At 44.6% G+C, this 17522-nt stretch overlaps 1 protein-coding gene across 1 annotated transcript; it reads left to right on the top strand.

Annotated features, from left to right (window-relative positions):
• Nucleotides 1-11050: 11050 nt before the first annotated feature.
• On the top strand, nucleotides 11051-16801 carry LOC146870157 (zinc finger protein 862-like). The gene has a single exon (XM_085641340.1). It carries the CDS (start codon nucleotides 14732-14734, stop codon nucleotides 16799-16801), a length of 2070 nt encoding a protein of 689 aa, XP_085497466.1. The 5' UTR covers nucleotides 11051-14731.
• The last annotated feature ends 721 nt before the right edge of the window (nucleotides 16802-17522 follow it).

Raw genomic sequence — 17522 nt, 5'->3', positions numbered from 1 at the left:
GAATCTGAGCTAGGGTCAACATCTTGAACGTTTCTTGCCTGAGGTAAAAATTCAAAACTCTGAAGTCCAGGATCGGTCTCAACCGGCCGTCCTTCTTGGGAATCAGGAAATAACGGGAGAAGCATCCCTGACCCCTTTCCAGCTCCCGAACCACCTCTCTGCAGCAATGCAAGAACCTCCCGCTGCAAGAGGAGCAATGGTCCTCTGAACACCAGCCCTGGAGGTGGAAACTCTCGAAAAGGTGGGGCGTACCCATTTTCTACAAGATTCAAAACGCAACAGTCTGAAGTAACCGATTTCCAATCTTGCAGAAAATGGGACACCCGGCCCCCTACAGGACCAGCATAATCCATGATGTGGGATCTAGAGCTGCTTTCCCGTGCTACCGGTGGTGTGAACAGGGGAGGAGGAGGAGGAGGAAGACTGTTGTCGAGAGGCTCCCCGCACAAGGCCTCTACTCTTTCCTCTGTATGACCTGTACAGAGGGTTCTGCTGTTGCTGTGGCTACTGACGGCCTCAAAAGGAAGCAGCCTTTCCAAAACCTCAATACCTTTTGTATCCATAGCCCCTGGGCATGGACTGCAGGCCCAAGGATCTTGCAGTAGCCCTACTGTCCTTTAAGAGGTGCACGCAGAATCTGCCTTCGTTCCAAACAATCTAGATCCATCGAAGGATAGATCGAGCAAAGTAGCCTCTACATCTGGTGAGAAACCTGAAGACCTAAGCCAGGCATGCATCCTGGTAGCCACCAAGGAGCCCATCACCCTGGCAACCGAGTCAGTCGTGTCCAGACCCAACTGAATGACCTGACGGGCTGCTGCTAGTGTGTCTGATAGCGCTTCCAAAAAATGAACACGGTCATCTTCAGATAACTTAGGAGCTACTTGCTTGACAGAGTCCTCAGTGCATGAACGTACCTTCCTAGCAAACATGTGGCCTTTGTTGACTTCAGAGCCATACTTGCAGAGGAGAACACCGTTTTGGCAGACTGCTCCAGCTTTTTTGAGTCTCTATCCCCCGGGGTGGTGGGGAAGGATCCAGTTGACTGCTTAGAACAAGAAGCCTAAACCACCAAGCTTTCTGGCGAAGAATGGGCAGAGAGGAAAGCTAGATAACCAAGAACAGGCTTATACCATCTTGCCACTGACCTAGATATTGCAGGGGCAGTCAAGGGCTTCAGCCACACCTCCATAATCGGCTCCGTCAACGCCTCATTGAAAGGCAGCAGAGGTTCAACAGAAGAGGAATGAGAAAGCAACACTTCAGTCAAGATATTCGACTTCACCTCAGCTGAGGGCAACTGAAAGTCCAACAGGTCAGCGACCTTCCTGATGACTGAGTGATAAGGGCCAATGTCCTTGAAGGCAAGGCCTTCGGAAAAGAAAGATCTCACTCCGGGGAAGTATCCAGGCCACTGGCCTCCCTTAGGGCCTCAAAGTCATCCACGGAGTCAAGGATCTCCCCTAACTCATGTTCTTGCTGGTACTCCTCTTCTTTCAGCAGTCTTTGCGCTTCTCTCCTGGAACACTGCTTCGAAATTGGTGGCGGCAGTGCCAGCCGTCGCGTCGGTAACAACTGCGCCGGCGTTGAAGGAGGACCTTCCGAAGCGGGCTACGGCGCCACCCGAATCCAAGAAGATATCGGCCAAACACCAGAGGAAGCCAGAGACTGAGGTATCAGAGTCGAACGCCTTGGCGCCGGAAACTACCATGATGGAGCCGTCAGCATAAAAGGCATGAAAGGTGCCTGGGAATACTGCAGGGGGATGCCCAAATTAAAGGCAAGCATACCCACGGGGCCAGACAGGGCACCGGTAGGGAAAGATGCCTTGGCAAACATGCCAAACATCGCATTTAGGAAATGCAACGAATCTGCTCCTGGTTCTGTAAAAGGAGGATAAGGATCCAAAACCCCGTGGTCTGGATCCATTCAAGGCCGTACAGGGGGCTGTGGCTGCAGCGCCTGAGACATCGTAGATGGTACAGGCGAAGCTGTAGGAGCAGGAGAAGACTCCCTGGGAGCCGGAGAATCCCTGGGCGCTGGCGAATCTTTCAGCGGCTGGTGTCACCTGCAGAGAACACATAGGCGCCGGCGAGATGGCATCCTTGTCATGATGCCGCTGTACAGGGGAGGCTGACCTTGAAGCCCTGCCCTTCGAAGATCGACGCCGAGACCTATGTCTTCTCTTTTAGTTATTCTTCTTCGACTTCAAAGCATACGAGGTCGACGACTCCGATCTCTTGCGACCCCTCTTCTCCTTTTTCGCCCGCTCCATGAAGAGTTTTGCCTCACATTCCTTCAGTACCTTCGGGTTCATCTTCCAACAGCACAAACACCCTTCACCGTCATGACCCGCAGAAAGACACCAGAGACAGTCGTCGTGGAGATCCGTGATGGACATATGGCCCCAACACTCTCTGCAGGGCTTGGCTTGAAACCAGAATTCGTCGAAGTAGCCCTTCTCACTACAACACAAAGTAGAAGATAGAAACAATGTTATCACATGTAAAATGGAGAGTCCCTGAAAAAAAGTTATGAGTAGACGGCACGAAAGAAAGGAACTGACGTCAGCATGCTGATGAAGTCTTCTTATGGCTCTGATGACGTCCTCGTCGACGTGGGAGAGCTTAGAAAAGAATTTCCGTGGAATGCTGGCGCAGGAGTAATTCAAAAGGTGAAGAATCCACAGGCAGATGTATTCATCAGAATAATCTTATGACATGATCCAGCAGACTACTTGTCTGGGACTGGCTAAAATGAAAGAATTGAATACTCCGACTATTCCATCCCTTGCCCCTTTTGATAATTATACTGAAGATTAATTGAATGGCATGATACAAAATGGTACGTTTAATTCTTCAGTTATGGCTCCTGGTGGGTGGCTAGTATGGCCAGTTAACACTAATGTTTGTCGCGCTCATTTTTTTAACTCCACATCTGGGTTCAAATCAAATACACCTGATTCCTGATATTCACAATCCACGCAACATAAAACTGTTACTACTTACTCCGTGGGTAAATTATACCAACAACGGTTAGAACATTTTACATTGTCTGCAGTGAAACAACATCTTTCCCTCCTATCCGAAGACATGAATCTGTCTAAAATCTCCCCATTCGAAATGATTTGTTTATGCTGCTTATAATTAAATTTGGAAATTATTGCAAAAGGACGCTGCAGTACATTTACGCCAAATCGGTCAAGATAATTTGGATAAAGTGCTTGCTGTAGTAAACAGTAGTAATACTCTGTCATCTCGTATTTATAATTTAGATAATAACGTATCGTCTGGTATTGATATTGTGCAAAGTGATGTATCTGCATTATATCATGGTCAGAATAAACTTAGATCCATAATGCAATTTAGTTGGACTCTCCAAACACTCAAGAACAGGTGCGTTCCTTGGCATTACCTCAATTCCACTGCTTTGTTCTTACCCTTTGATTTGACAAGTAGACAGTAATCAATGGCTATGAAAGAAGGTAGCTGTACTATGTTACACATAGAGAAACTTGAACAGCTTCCCTTTACAATAGCAGACACGCCATTTGCAGTCGGGTTAATATATGGGGTGATCTTGTTACCTATCTCTACTTTTCAGTTCACTGCTTGCATGAAACACTTCCCGGTTGGTAGAGAAGAACCACATGGGAGCAGTTATAGACACAAGTTATGGTCCCTGTCATTTGCATATCATTGTCAACAGGCTTTTCTTACTGGGGAGGAATGCGAATCCACTACAGGTCATTCCCTCGTTTGTCAATATGTAAAGATGCATGGCGCCTGTAATGTGTCTCCCCCTAATTTGGCTTCTTATTTGAAAGGAACTCCTATTCCCGCTATTATTCCCACTCTCACATTGCTTTCAAATTGAAGTCATTTTGGCCTTAATAATCAGGACTGTTGCGGTCTGCGGGCAGGAATCCCATATGTGGCGTCCGCTTCCCATTTAGTCACTTGCTGCAACAATATCCTGTTTTCTCCTCCGCACTGGAGTGTTTATAGTTCTATCTGGCCTTCCATTCCAACTGTGAAAACAGATTTTAATAAGCTAAACAGACTCAAAGTATTATTGTTTCAACAAGAAGTGGCTCTCACTTCAGCTCGTGAAACCTTCAAATTGCAAGTGGCGAGAACTTCCAGTGAAATACAGTCATTGTTAAACATAAATCTCCCCCTACATTTCGGTGAACTGATACATAAAATATTTAATGCGTCTGATACCATAGGCCTGGCACACTTTTTTAAACTTGTGGGCTCTGGCCTCGTGATCTCCTTTGAAACGGTTTGCGGAGTAATACCAGATTTTATATATTCTATTTTTTCCAGTGTGTTCGGCGAGTTCTCACTGCTGCCCGTCTTGCTTTTGGACGCAATAGTGCTGTTCCTGCTATTCCGCAATAAATCTTCCCATTGTGGTCCTTCCAGGACAGGCATCGCTGCAGCAGTACCATGCAAAATCAACAATTGATGGACAAAATGCAGAACAATGTCATACATTCACCCCAGTATAAAGATCTGGGCCTAAATCCATCGTTTTTTTGCTCACCATGCCATTTCAGTTTGGACCCAGCTTATGCAAATCAGTCTTGACCCTGCGCCCAATGGGAACAGTCTAGCCCGGGCTGCCAGGCCAAGTCCTCCCTGGACTGGAAACAAGCATCCTAGGACCGGTTTCGGGTTTTCAGCCCTCATCAGCCAGGATAGCTTGACTTCAGTGGCATGGAGAGCACGGGACCCACGTCTGGGTATACCCGTCCCACTCGGGGTGACAAATGCAAAAACAACAGTTGATGGACAGGATGCAGAACAATGTCATACATTCAACCCAGTACAAAGATGTGGGCCTAAATCCATCGTTTTTTTGCTCACCATGCCATTCCAGTTTGGACCCAGCCATATGCAAATCAGTCTTGACCCTGCGCCCAATGGGAACAGTCCAGCCCGAACTGCCAGGACAGGTCCTCCCTGGACTGGAAACAAGCATCCTAGGACCGGTTTCGGGCATTCAACCCTCATCAGCCAGGATAGCTTGACTCCAGTGGCATGGAGAGCACGGGACCCACATTTGGGCATAACCGTCACACTCGGGGTGACAAATGCAAAAACAACAATTGATGGACAGAATGCAGAACAATGTGATACATTCCCATCAGTAAAAAGATCTGGGCCTAAATCCATTGTGTTTTTGCTCGCCATTCCAGTTTGGACCCAGCCATATGCAAATCAGTCTTGACCCTGTCCCCAATGGGAACAGTCCAGCCCGAACTGCCAGGCCAGGTCCTCCCTAGACTGGAAACAAGCATGCTAGGACCGGTTTCGGGCTTTCAGCCCTCATCAGCCAGGATAACTTGACTCCAGTGACATGGAGAGCACGGGACCCACGTCTGGGCATACCCATCCCACTCGGGGTGACAAATGCAAAAACAACAATTGATGGACAGAATGCAGGACAATTTCATACATTCACCCCAGTACAAAGATCTGGGCCTAAATCCATCGTTTTTTTGCTCACCATGCCACTCCAGTTTGGACCCAGCCATATGCAAATCAGTCTTGACCCTACGCCCAATGGGAACAGTCCAGCCCGAACTGCCAGGCCAGGTCCTCCCTGGACTGGAAACAAGCATCCTAGGACCGGTTTCAGGCTTTCAGCCCTCATCAGCCAGGATAGCTTGACTCCAGTGGCATGGAGAGCACGGGACCCACGTCTGGGCATACCCGTCCCACTCGGGGTGAAAAATGCAAAAACAACAATTGATGGACAGAATGCAGAACAATGTCATACATTCACCCCAGTAAAAAGATCTGATGCTTGGTTCCGGTCCAGGGAGGACCTGGCTTGGCAGTTCGGGCTGGACTGTTCCCATGACGCACAGGGTCAAGACTGATTTGCATATGGCCAGGTCTAAACTGGGGTGGCATGGTGAGCATAAGAATGATGGATTTAACCCAGATCTCTTGACTGGGGGTGAATGGTTTGATTTGTTCTGCATTCCGTCCATCAATTGTGTGTCTTTTGCAGCTCTTCCATGAGCGCATGCTACAGCTCTTTGGAGTAGTGGTCCTGGATTCTCTGGATGCCAAGCTCTGTTTAACCTTGAGCTATGCCTACTTCACCTGTGTGCAACCTGTATTTAATTGCATCTGGTGCCCCTTTCAATGGTCTTTGGACGTCTGCCTGGCTACGCTGTCACAAGCTGCCCTCGATTTCAAACTGTTGATGAGCCCCTTAGTGGCCGATTACCGGGACTGTTCCTTGGGAATGCAACTTATTCATACCCCGGCGTTATGGCCAGTAATGGTTCCTGTGCAACGACACAGTTTCTTCTGGATCTCAGTTTCAATGCAACATAAGTTACCCCATGATAGTCTTATCAACATCTGGCACTGAAGAGCATGTTTGTTACTTTGACCTGCTCAATTGCATCACTGATATTTGTATATCGGAAGGAGCAGATTTCATAATGGAATCGTTGGCCTCTCAATAGGCATCACACGTTTTGAGTCCCGGCAGCATGCTTTGAAACATTACAATGATATGAAAATGTTTTTTATTTTTTTTGTATTTCAATAGCTTGACCTTTTGGTATATTAAATATTGACTGCCCTGCTCTTCGAGCGCTTTGGGGCTGCTTATCTTGAAAGAAGTGACCTGAATAGAGTCACCCGGGTCACTAGTGACCACCTCTCGGCCTTCCAAACAAATGAAGAGTCGGTCAGACAGTAGAGAATATAAACCAAGTCATTTATTAGTATTGCCCTGCAGCGGAGCCCAGTCTTACCAGCCACACAAGATGGCTGCTGAGGGACTGACTCCCCCCAACATAACCTTAGATATTATAAATTTCCAATTCCCTAAGAGCACAACCAGGCTGGAAAATTACAGTCCAGGCACTAGCGAACAAAGGAAGCACAGAAGGATGAGCTATGGTCCTGGGACTGTGTACATACTATCTCCACTTCAATGTTACTCTGCCCGCACTCGCCCTGGGAACGAGCCTATCTAACAGCAAAGGTATGCCATAATGTAGAGTACATTCATTAGTGAGGCGAAAATCGGCCTTGGAGAAATATTAACAAAGGATACATAGAGGCAGTTTTCTGCTGAGGCAAGCAATGTAAGACAGAAGCTCAGCTTCGATCATAGAATAGAATAGAGACTAATAATAAAATGGCGCCATGAATGCTAACTTAACACAAAACGACATATGAGTAACAGGGCAATTTCATTTTCAATTCTAACAAACGCTTGAATTCTGTCCTCACTATTGATGCTACCTTCCTGACCAAGGGGAGGTTGTCATGTGTTCCTTGCAGGCCTATTGCCGATTTTCCTATGTTACCATGAGCAAACTGCAGTGTTTACTTGCTTTGCACATTACTATGCACATATATTTTACTGTGTGCCATTCTGTACTTTTATACAGAACCTACTGTTCTTTTTTACTTCTGTCCTTTCCTGGGATTTAGACTGAACACAGCAGACAAGGTCAAAAAACAATGCCCCTTGTTATTCTGTTTTGGTCAGGCTCTAGCACATAAACAAAACACACTAATGCAGCTGTTTTCTGAGAATATGTACTCTTGGTCATCTAGGTATGCATAGACAGGCAAATACACAGACAAGAGTGCGACTACTCGAGAGATGTAGAACCTTCATCTGTGCATGCTAAGTTACGGGGTTTGCTGTAAACACCCAGAGATCTTTTGGTATACAATCACTTTGCTTCTGTAGAAGGGGAGGGAGGTTAGCTTACCCTGTCTTATACAATGACAGCTCCTTTCATGATTTATGGATTACTTACTATATTTTACTTGCTGACACTGACGCCGAGGTTTTAAATTGAAATTTGCCACTTTGCACATTCATTTTTATTCTCTAAGCGTTCTTATGTGTTTTTCTTAACGGGCAGCCATTTTGAAGTTGCCACTCGCTTCACCGGGTCAGCACACTAGTCATTGCACGCTGCACTGACTCATTTCCCTATTTAATGAGCAGCAAGCGGTCGCCCAGCGCCTGACAGGTTCTTTTTGTGATAATATCGTGCCTTAGCTGAAAATAGCTTAAAATACGAAGGAATTGTATATTGTGGGTACTGTTTTACTTGCTGATACTGACGCCGATGTTTTAAATTGAAATTTGCCACTTTGCACATTCATTTTTATTCTCTAAGCTTTCTTATGTGTTTTTCTTAACGGGCAGCCATTTTGAAGTTGCCACGCACTTCACCGGGTCACCACACTAGTCATTGCACCCGCACTGACTCATTTCCTTATTTAATGAGCAGCAAGCGGTCGCGCAGCGGACGTACCCAGCGGGCGCCCGTCTGCGCCCATCCGCGCCCATTCGGGACCAGGGGCCATGACCCCTGGCCAATTTCTTTCTAGTACGCCCGTTCCCTTAAGGTACTCATTTGAACAATTAATGCAATGTCGTGCCGGTACAGGTGTGAATTGTAGTATTAGCCCTGATTTTAATAATACCTTTTGCTGCCCCTGTTGTAATTTTTCATTTTGTATGTCACTCTCTACAGATATAAGCCATAAAAATGTGACTAGTCCCCCCTCTCAGTCTTTAATAAAGACGGCTTCACTGTCAAGGAATAACACTGTCAGTAAAGTTTTTACTTTTTGGAATCTGAACTGTCGATCATTGCCCAAGCATAAGTTGGATGTTTATGATCTTTTAAAAGTGAACATCCTGATGCGATTTTTCTCACTGAAACTTGGCTATATGCTAGTTCAGGCCCCGATGTCGCGCTGGCTCTCCCATCTGACTATGCTATAGCTAGAAGGGATCGGATGTCCGGAAAGGATGGAGGAATCGCTATAATTTATGATAAGTCCTACCAATGTAAATTGGAAGATTTTGCTATTTCTAATTCTGAAGCAGCATTATTTAAAATTACATTGACGCCTCATATTACCTTTTCGGGTTTCCTTGTTTATCGCCCCCCTGGATCATCGAATTCTTGGGCTCTGTCATTACCAGAATTAATTGCACCTCATCTTCTTAAAGCATCTAATTTCACCATATTAGGTGACTTTAACTTACATCTTGAAAATCTGGATTGTACGATTAGCAGTACATTAATAACGGACCTTGCTGCTTTAAACCTCTTACTTAGTAATAAAGGTCCCACCCATGTGGCAGGGCACCTGCTGGACCCTATCTTCTCTAACTTAACTTGCCTTCATTGTGAACCCGCTCTCCCTTTATGTTGGTCTGACCATTTTGCTACTAAATTTACGTGTACTTTTTTCCTGATCCCAACTGCCGCCACTGTGAGTAGCCCTCACAGAACTCGGAACTGGAGAAAATTGGACTTGGAATTTTTTAACAGGACTCTTAAAGAAAATGCTCCGACTATTCCATATATATCAACCCACTCTTCTAGTATAATACATGATTGGTTTTTAGACTCGGTTGAGTGTTGCCTTCCATTATCGACAAAGAAGAATTTTAATCACCATTTACCTACCCCCTGGTTTACAGAGCAATTAAAAAGCGAAAAAACTAAATGCAAAGCACTGGAAAGAAGCTGGAGAAGGAATTACTCTCAAGACTCTAAATCTAATTATAAAACTAGCACTAAAGCAATACCAAGCTCATTGCAAATTGGCCAGAAAGGAATTTGTATCGTTCACCATTTCCAACGCTCAGAACCTACGTTCCCTTTAAGGCGCGCGCGCGCGCGCGCACCTTCGCCGACGTCACCGCGCACTCCCGGATGTGGAGCGCGCACAAACGATCTCAGGACGTTCGGCGGAGAGGAGCCGCCCGCGCCGCCGCTTTAAGAAGCGAGCGGCGCGAAAACCAGGCACTTGTTCCAGTGCTGCCGGCGAGGTGAGGTGTCGTAGGAGAGTGCAGGTAAGGGGGCTTGGGGGCTTGTGGGGGCTTGTGGCGGCTTGGGGGGGGTGCTCGGGGGTGTGTGGCGGCAGAGCGCGGGGCTCGTTGTCGAATCAATCACTAAGTGAGCACTTCAATGAGACACAGTGCATTTGGCACTCATCTTTAGAAATATAAGGTCAAAATGGAATAGCATTGGCAGAAACAGATCACTGACTTTAATGCTAAATGGTGTGTACAAACTGTAGTAAATGCCTTTTATCCCATCGAAAAGTGAATATTCAAATTCTTCTACGGGTTAGTCCTCCATATTTCTACATCGCCATATGCAAATGTATCAAATTGATTTTTTAGTATAATAAAAATGTGAGTAAAGATTGTCCACGAAAATGTATACAGGTTGTCATAAAACCAAGATGTGTGTACTATTAATCTATATACACCAACGCTCCAACTAATATCAATGCTCTTGTCTGAGACACACGCGTGTTTCCACTAAGATGTAATGGCCATGGGGCAATTGTTCATCATATTACACATGCTTCAAGATACCGCACAAACTAGGAAAAGGGGGATAAATAAGAACTCGCTCACACAGGATGTATTAACGCTGAAAGGAGGCAGCAGCGCTGGTGTGCTCCCATGTACAACATCATCACCACTGCAATTGCAGGACATGGCCAATGCTTGATTTTCTCTACTACTAGTCGCTTGGCAACACAACTTAAATGAGATATTAAATGATTACAGCACGGAAAAAGTGAGGGGTTACAAACCGGGGGTAACTCTGCACAAGTGAAGTAAAACTTAAGGTAACTATATTACTCGAAGTTATTCCCCTCTAATGAGAGGAAGGAACAAGGAAGGCCACACTGGGAAGTTCGAATCAGGGATGCAGTTTTGTGATTCCAGAGCTTCAGTTCCCCCCATCTTGTTGAGTGTGCATTAGGGATCCCTCACTCTTGTTGGCGAATATATCAACATGGACATCTCACACACCTAGAGTTTGCTGAATCTATTGAAAGAAGTTTGTCTAGTTACTATTTATTTATTTCTTCATTTTGCAAAGCACCAGCGTCATAGTTTATGTTTACCACAGTGAATAAATATCGCACATACGTCTTTCTATAGCCCTTTCTGTCGAATCTCCATTGTTGCAAGGATAGGCTCAACATTTTATTTTTTTCTTAGTTACACTGTTTAAAAGCAGAGGGTTGACGCTCCCATGCCTTAGCGGAGGAGCCGCCATTGCATACTCAACACAGCTACTTCTCTTCCACTCCCATAAATTAACATACCATATATGTAAACATCCATACCAAGCTGCAAGCAAGCTACACGAGAATAACTTTCCGTGTCATCACAGCTACTGTCGTCAAAATGGAGAAGTAATCTTTCTATACACTCCCGAAATCACGTTCAGACAAAATTATGTCAACATTGAATATTTATTTTCATTTTGAATTAGATAGCTTCACTGGTTCGGTAATTATCTGTGTATATGCTCAATTGGCTTCGTTATGGGCACTAAAGTAATAACATTGACAGCACCACTGTGATGTATTATCCCCTGGGACAGACTATTCTAGCGCACATTTCAGGGTTCATAATTGTGGGAGTTATTTAATGTGCACATTACAGCAGGAAACTGAGTAATATAACGTTAAATGGCTGTCATTGTTCTAGTAATCAAATTATACTTTTCCTGAAAATTATTGTTTTCATTTGCCGCCCTACGGAAGTGCCTGGAACATGTATTTATGAATTAACCTTCAGATATGTCTGACAAAGGTAAGCATTGAAGAGGGCATAATGCAAGCAATTTGTTCTTTTCAGTTCATTAAAAAACACGGAGAGCTTGTATTTCCCATGGAATGTCAAACAATTAACGTGCTTCATAATTACAATTAAATTATGATTGTGATGTTTCCAGATCCCTTTTAAATAGGCACTCTATACTTAGTGCCAAAGCAAAATTTTGTTGCTCGATATTTAGCATTGCATGTTACTTTTTTTTTTTTAGTTCCAGGAGCTTTATCCAGATAGCATCGCAGTTGGCATTTCAAATGAGAAATCATTATTCACGTTTTCAGAAACAATAAACAGCCCAAATACAATTGGCTGCGGAGCTCACATGCAGTTAATTGCTATTGTTAATAAACAGTGAGCGGATGTATAGGAGGGAGCCCTTTTCGGAGTGGGTGGCCTTAACTGAGGGGGAGCTGCAGCGAGCGGTTCCTTCTAATGGATTCTGTAATTGCTTGCATTGTAAAGAGCCCTACATTCATGCAGGTGATGCCTGTAATTTAAGCAAGGGAGCTGTCAATTTCATAGCAAGTGCATGCGAAAATGTTGGAAAAATAATTGAACAAAAGTTTGAAGTGAATATTCTAAGGCACGTTCAGTAGGAAAAGAAATGAACCACCGCTTACACCCTCTTCCTTTCCTGTCTCCATTGACTATTAACTCCCAGCCATGTGATTTCTTCCTTATTGCTTTTAATAGCTCCCTTTGCCTCCCTGGTCAACCCTTTGTCCCTTCGCGTATGGGACGCCTTCAGCTTCATGTGCCTCTACCCAGCTGCTCTTAGGTCCTAATGATGAGGGGCCTGCGACGAGTTCAGCTACAACCTCCAGCAGATTTAATCTGCGTTATGCAGAGAAAGGGCCTGGTATATTCACAAGGAAATGGAGCAGCACGGCAGCAAATGTGCAGCACCGCGTCATTTAAAAAATGCAGGATACGCCGTATTCACAGGAAAATGGCGCACCCTTGTGTTCCCCCTTCATTGCCTAGCGCCAACACATACACCCTTGCGCCATAGTGCAGGGGGGCCTGCGTTGCAAGGATGATTTCCTGCAACACAGGCACACTATGGCACAAGGGTGTCTGTGTTGCAGGAATGCTTGCTGGTCCTGGAATATATCTGGCCATTTAAAGCATTTAGTGGGGTGTATAATGAATGCATTTACTCTGTCTTTGCGGTAAGGCGGTGGCGGTGCCTTCACATGACATGATCAGCTTACTCTGTCAATTTCTGCAATAGTGAAGGACTCATTACAATTCAGGGCACGGATTGTTTCCCATCACTTTCAAAGATCATGTCAGGTCCATAATATATGTGGTATCTAAAATAGACATTTGTCTTGTGGCGGCTTTGGGGGGGGGTGCTCGGGGGTGTGTGGCTGCAGAGCGCGGGACTGATTGTGGCCAAACGGCTGACCACACATTTCCGACCTTTGCCAACGCTTGTGTTATTTTTTGTCCCAAAAATCATATTTCAACTGGTTACACTGATTTTCCATTAGGAATATTTTTGGGAGATACAAGCGTACATCAACATTTTACTAAATGATGCTGCAAAGATATGGCACCTAATGTCTTTTTTCCTACTAGCATTTTTTGTAAACATTTTATTTTGAAAGCAAAGAACCATCACTCTTGGTTTCAAGCTTCTGCAAATATTTGCATATAAACAGAGAGCGTTCTGGGAGCATTATACATAGCCTCATATTACTAAACTTTGAAATCGTGTGTACACATTTATACTGGAGCCGCCTTCAGTAGTGAAGGCCGAGCTTACGGCATTTACTTTTAATGCTCACCCTAATAATGGATGCTTTTCATTAATGAACCATAAATACAAGTTTGAACAGCATTAACACATGGACCCACATATTACCTTAACTGTAGACAATGGCCTTTCCTAATCCATAATGTGGTACTGTAAACTGGCAGCCAACGGGTTTGTGCTGTAGGGGGTTGCTGACTATTTTGTCTTCAGTTGCAGGTTTCCAGTCTGTAAGGTATTTGGATAGGAGTGGTCAGGTGCGAGTACCCACAAAGACAAGGTAATTCTGTGTACGTTCCTCGTTGGGTTGGGGGTTGCTGGGTAAATAGAATCACAATCTGCACCCCTTTTCTTTTGCAGGTTTGGGAGACCGTACTACGAATACAATTGCACAGGCAGACGGGAGTACAGGCAGAACAAAGAGGTAATTGTTTGCTAGAGTTAAAGGAGTGCATTTTCTGTTGCAGGTTTTGCTGCCAGACTGTGGTGCATCTTGATCATTGTAGTATAATATACTTACCCATGTTTTCTTCTGTTGCAGGCTTCGCAGGCAGACCCCCATACATTGACACAGGCGTACGTGAGTTCAAGCAGGAGAGGTAATTGTTTGGTAGAGTTAAACTGTGGTGCATCTTGATCATTGTAGTATAATATACTTACCCATGTTTTCTTCTGTTGCAGGCTTCGCAGGCAGACCCCCATACTTTGACACAGGCATACGTGAGTTCAAGCAGGAGAGGTAATTGTTTGGTAGAGTTAAACTGTGGTGCATCTTGATCATTGTAGTATAATATACTTACCCATGTTTTCTTCTGTTGCAGGCTTCGCAGGCAGACCCCCATACTTTGACAGAGGCATACGTGAGTTCAAGCAGGAGAGGTAATTGTTTGGTAGAGTTAAACTGTGGTGCATCTTGATCATTGTAGTATAATATACTTACCCATGTTTTCTTCTGTTGCAGGCTTCGCAGGCAGACCCCCATACTTTGACACAGGCATACGTGAGTTCAAGCAGGAGAGGTAATTGTTTGGTAGAGTTAAACTGTGGTGCATCTTGATCATTGTAGTATAATATACTTACCCATGTTTTCTTCTGTTGCAGGCTTCGCAGGCAGACCCCCATACTTTGACACAGGCATACGTGAGTTCAAGCAGGAGAGGTAATTGTTTGGTAGAGTTAAACTGTGGTGCATCTTGATTATTGTAGTATAAAGGATTGCATGCATGAGCTAGGCGTCAACGTAAGCCATGTTCCCTTATCTTGCAGGCTTTCTGGCACAGCAGGTTAAAACCGGCTGGCACGGAAATGTTCAAGCGCAAAGCTGTCACTTTGGGAGAGTGCAGTGCGTCACCACAAAGGAAGAAATGTTGCCTTGTATTCAAGGAAGAGTGGATGAAGGAAATTGTGGAGGCTGAGACGCAGAAATCGCGAAGCAAGGTCCGCGTGCAACTCGGGAAACTTTTCCAATACAGTCCAGACGTGGGCTTGATTTGCAAAGCATGTGCCGAAGCCAAGATTGTTGGGGACTTTTCCACAGGGAAGAAATGGAGTGATGGCTGGAAACTGGATTACATGAAACGCCATCTACTTAGCAAAGTACACGAGTCTGCCATGGTGATCTTGAGAAACAGAAGTGCTGCTGCCAGGTTTGGTTTTGGAGTGCGGGCAATGCTGACAGAAACTGCCACTGACAAAGCAAATAGAATGGAAGTAGGTGAACGCCAAAGATCTGTGCCTGAAGAGATAAAGATTCTCATCAACAACGTGCTGCTGGCAGTCAAAATGAATACTTCAATGTTATCTGTACAAGACATCCATGACCACCTAGCTTTGTATGTCAAGATACCAGACAGCTGGAGGAGCAAGAACTATGCCTTTGAGTTCCTTGAGGCCATCAATAGCGTGATACACTGTGAAGCTATGGCAGAACTTCGTAACGCTTTGTATCACACATTGATAATTGATGAGAGCACTGATATTTCTGTTTCAAAAATGCTCATCCTGTACTTCAAGTTCCGACCAGTAACATCAACAGAGCACAAAACACAGTTTGGGGGCATAGTGAAGCTGACTAGTTGCAATGCTGAGGCTATCACTAGTGCTGTGAAAGATTTCTACACTGCCAATGAACTGGACCTTATGAAAATGGTCATGTTCACATCTGATGGTGCGTCCGTGATGTTGGGTAAGAATAATGGTGTTGCTACTCGCCTTAAACAATCCATACCTCATCTAGTTGAGCAGCATTGTGTCGCCCATCGAGAAGATTTGGGAGTTGATGATGCCTGGAAAAGGGTTCCAATGGTTAAAGAGATGGAGACATTATTGAGGACTGTCTACACTGTGTTCTCCAGATCTCCAGCAAGGAAGTCCAAGCTGGATGAAATTGCATCGGTCACTGAATGTGAAGTGGTCTCTTTTCGACCACTGAATGAAGTCCGGTGGCTTTCAAGGCATTTTGCTGTTGGGGCACTAATTCGTAATTACGAGGCTGTTCTTAAGTACTTTGAGCATGAGAAAGTTGAGGAGAATGATCCAGTTGCTAAGTATTGTTATAAAAAGCTATCAAACTCCAACTACCATATTTCACTTGCAGTACTTAATGACGTTCTGGGTGAATTTGCATCTTTGTGCAAACTGTTCCAAAAAAGTTCTCTGACTACTGTTGAAGCTGTACAGTATGCAAGAGCAAAGATTGGCCAAGTTAAGCAACAGTATTTGAGGGACACTGTCTTTTGGAGCAGTAATGTAAGAGATCTGATGGTGTTGTACAAGGAAAGGCAAGAGTTTGACAGTGGGCCTATTTTGTCTTTTGTTTCCCTTCTTTGTGAGCACATGCAAAAAAGGTTCCCTGAAGATGAGCTAAAAGAATGGGCAAGTTTTGAAATCCAGGCTATGGCCGCACAATCACATTTTGATTTTGGAACTGAGAATATACAAAGACTTGTAGAAAAGTATAAAAATGTCTTTGTCCTGGGTGATTGCGAAACACCAGAAGATGTTGTTCGACAGTACAGAGACTATAAATATGTGGTGGCAGAACATGTAAAGGGTGGGTTATTTACCACCTTTCAAGACATGGTGAATTTCACTGTACGCAATGCTGCTCAGTATAGTGTGGTCTCTCAGCTTGTAGATGTCTGCGCAACGTTTCAAGCATCTAGTGCAGATTGTGAACGAGGATTCAGCCTCATGAATACTATAAAGAGTAAATTGAGGAATAGACTAGAGCAGAAGCATTTGGATATGCTGATGAGGACAAAGGCCTACCTCCTGAACGGGAAAGTTGACCTAGATCGAGTTTATCACCACTGGAAAAATGCCAAAGATCGCCGTGAGAAGCAACCCTGTCACCCCTCTAGTGATGCCACTTGACATGTCTCCCTTATTGTTTATATGTGATATTGGCAATTAACAGTGCTCAAGTTAAGAATATTTATTAAAATCTTATGATGGTACCACCGTTTAAGTCTTGTGCTTTTCTAAACTTGAAGTGTACTTGCCTTTGTAACCAATTCATGTCATGGCGTGTTTATCCAATTTGGAAACTGCCCTTAAGACACTTATTGTGGCACTGTATGTGTGAAAATGCACCATCTTTTCACTTATTGAAGTAAACGTTCTGAGTGACATTTGGCGCCGCGCACACGCGCGGTCTGGTTCCTGGCGCACATAGCCATGATTGCAGCGCACAGAGACCCTCCACTGCTGCACACAGAGCAAAGAAATTAGAGGGAACATTGCTCAGAACTGTGTACGTACCCTGTTCAGCAAGGTGAAAAAACTTGGTGGCTCAGATATACAGTCATTGCCTCCTATCCTCAATGAACAACAATGCGATAATCTCGCAAGTTATTTCATAGACAAAGTTGAACTAATTTACTCTGCCTTACAACCCACTCAGAAAGAAGTATCTGGTATGACACCATCACTGTTTGAGTCCACTTACAGAGTTAATAACTATGAGTTTAGATTCCTGGTCGCCACTTCATTTTAATTCCTTTAAAAAAATCTTAAATAGTATCAAATCGGGCTCTCCCCGTGATTTGATCCCTGCTTTTGTGTTGCAGCAGCTGGACTCTTCCCCCCTGTTGTT

This window comes from Triturus cristatus, chromosome 1_1 (genome assembly GCF_964204655.1).
Source record: "Triturus cristatus chromosome 1_1, aTriCri1.1, whole genome shotgun sequence".
Classification (NCBI taxonomy): Eukaryota; Metazoa; Chordata; class Amphibia; order Caudata; family Salamandridae; genus Triturus; species Triturus cristatus.
Note: the sequence above shows the minus strand (reverse complement) of the source record. Positions and strands in the feature narration are given on the sequence as shown.

What these genes read in the sequence shown, in the direction of transcription:
- LOC146870157 (XM_085641340.1), top strand. Translation starts at nt 14,732, where the DNA reads ATGTTCAAGCGCAAAGCTGTCACTTTGGGAGAGTGCAGTGCGTCACCA.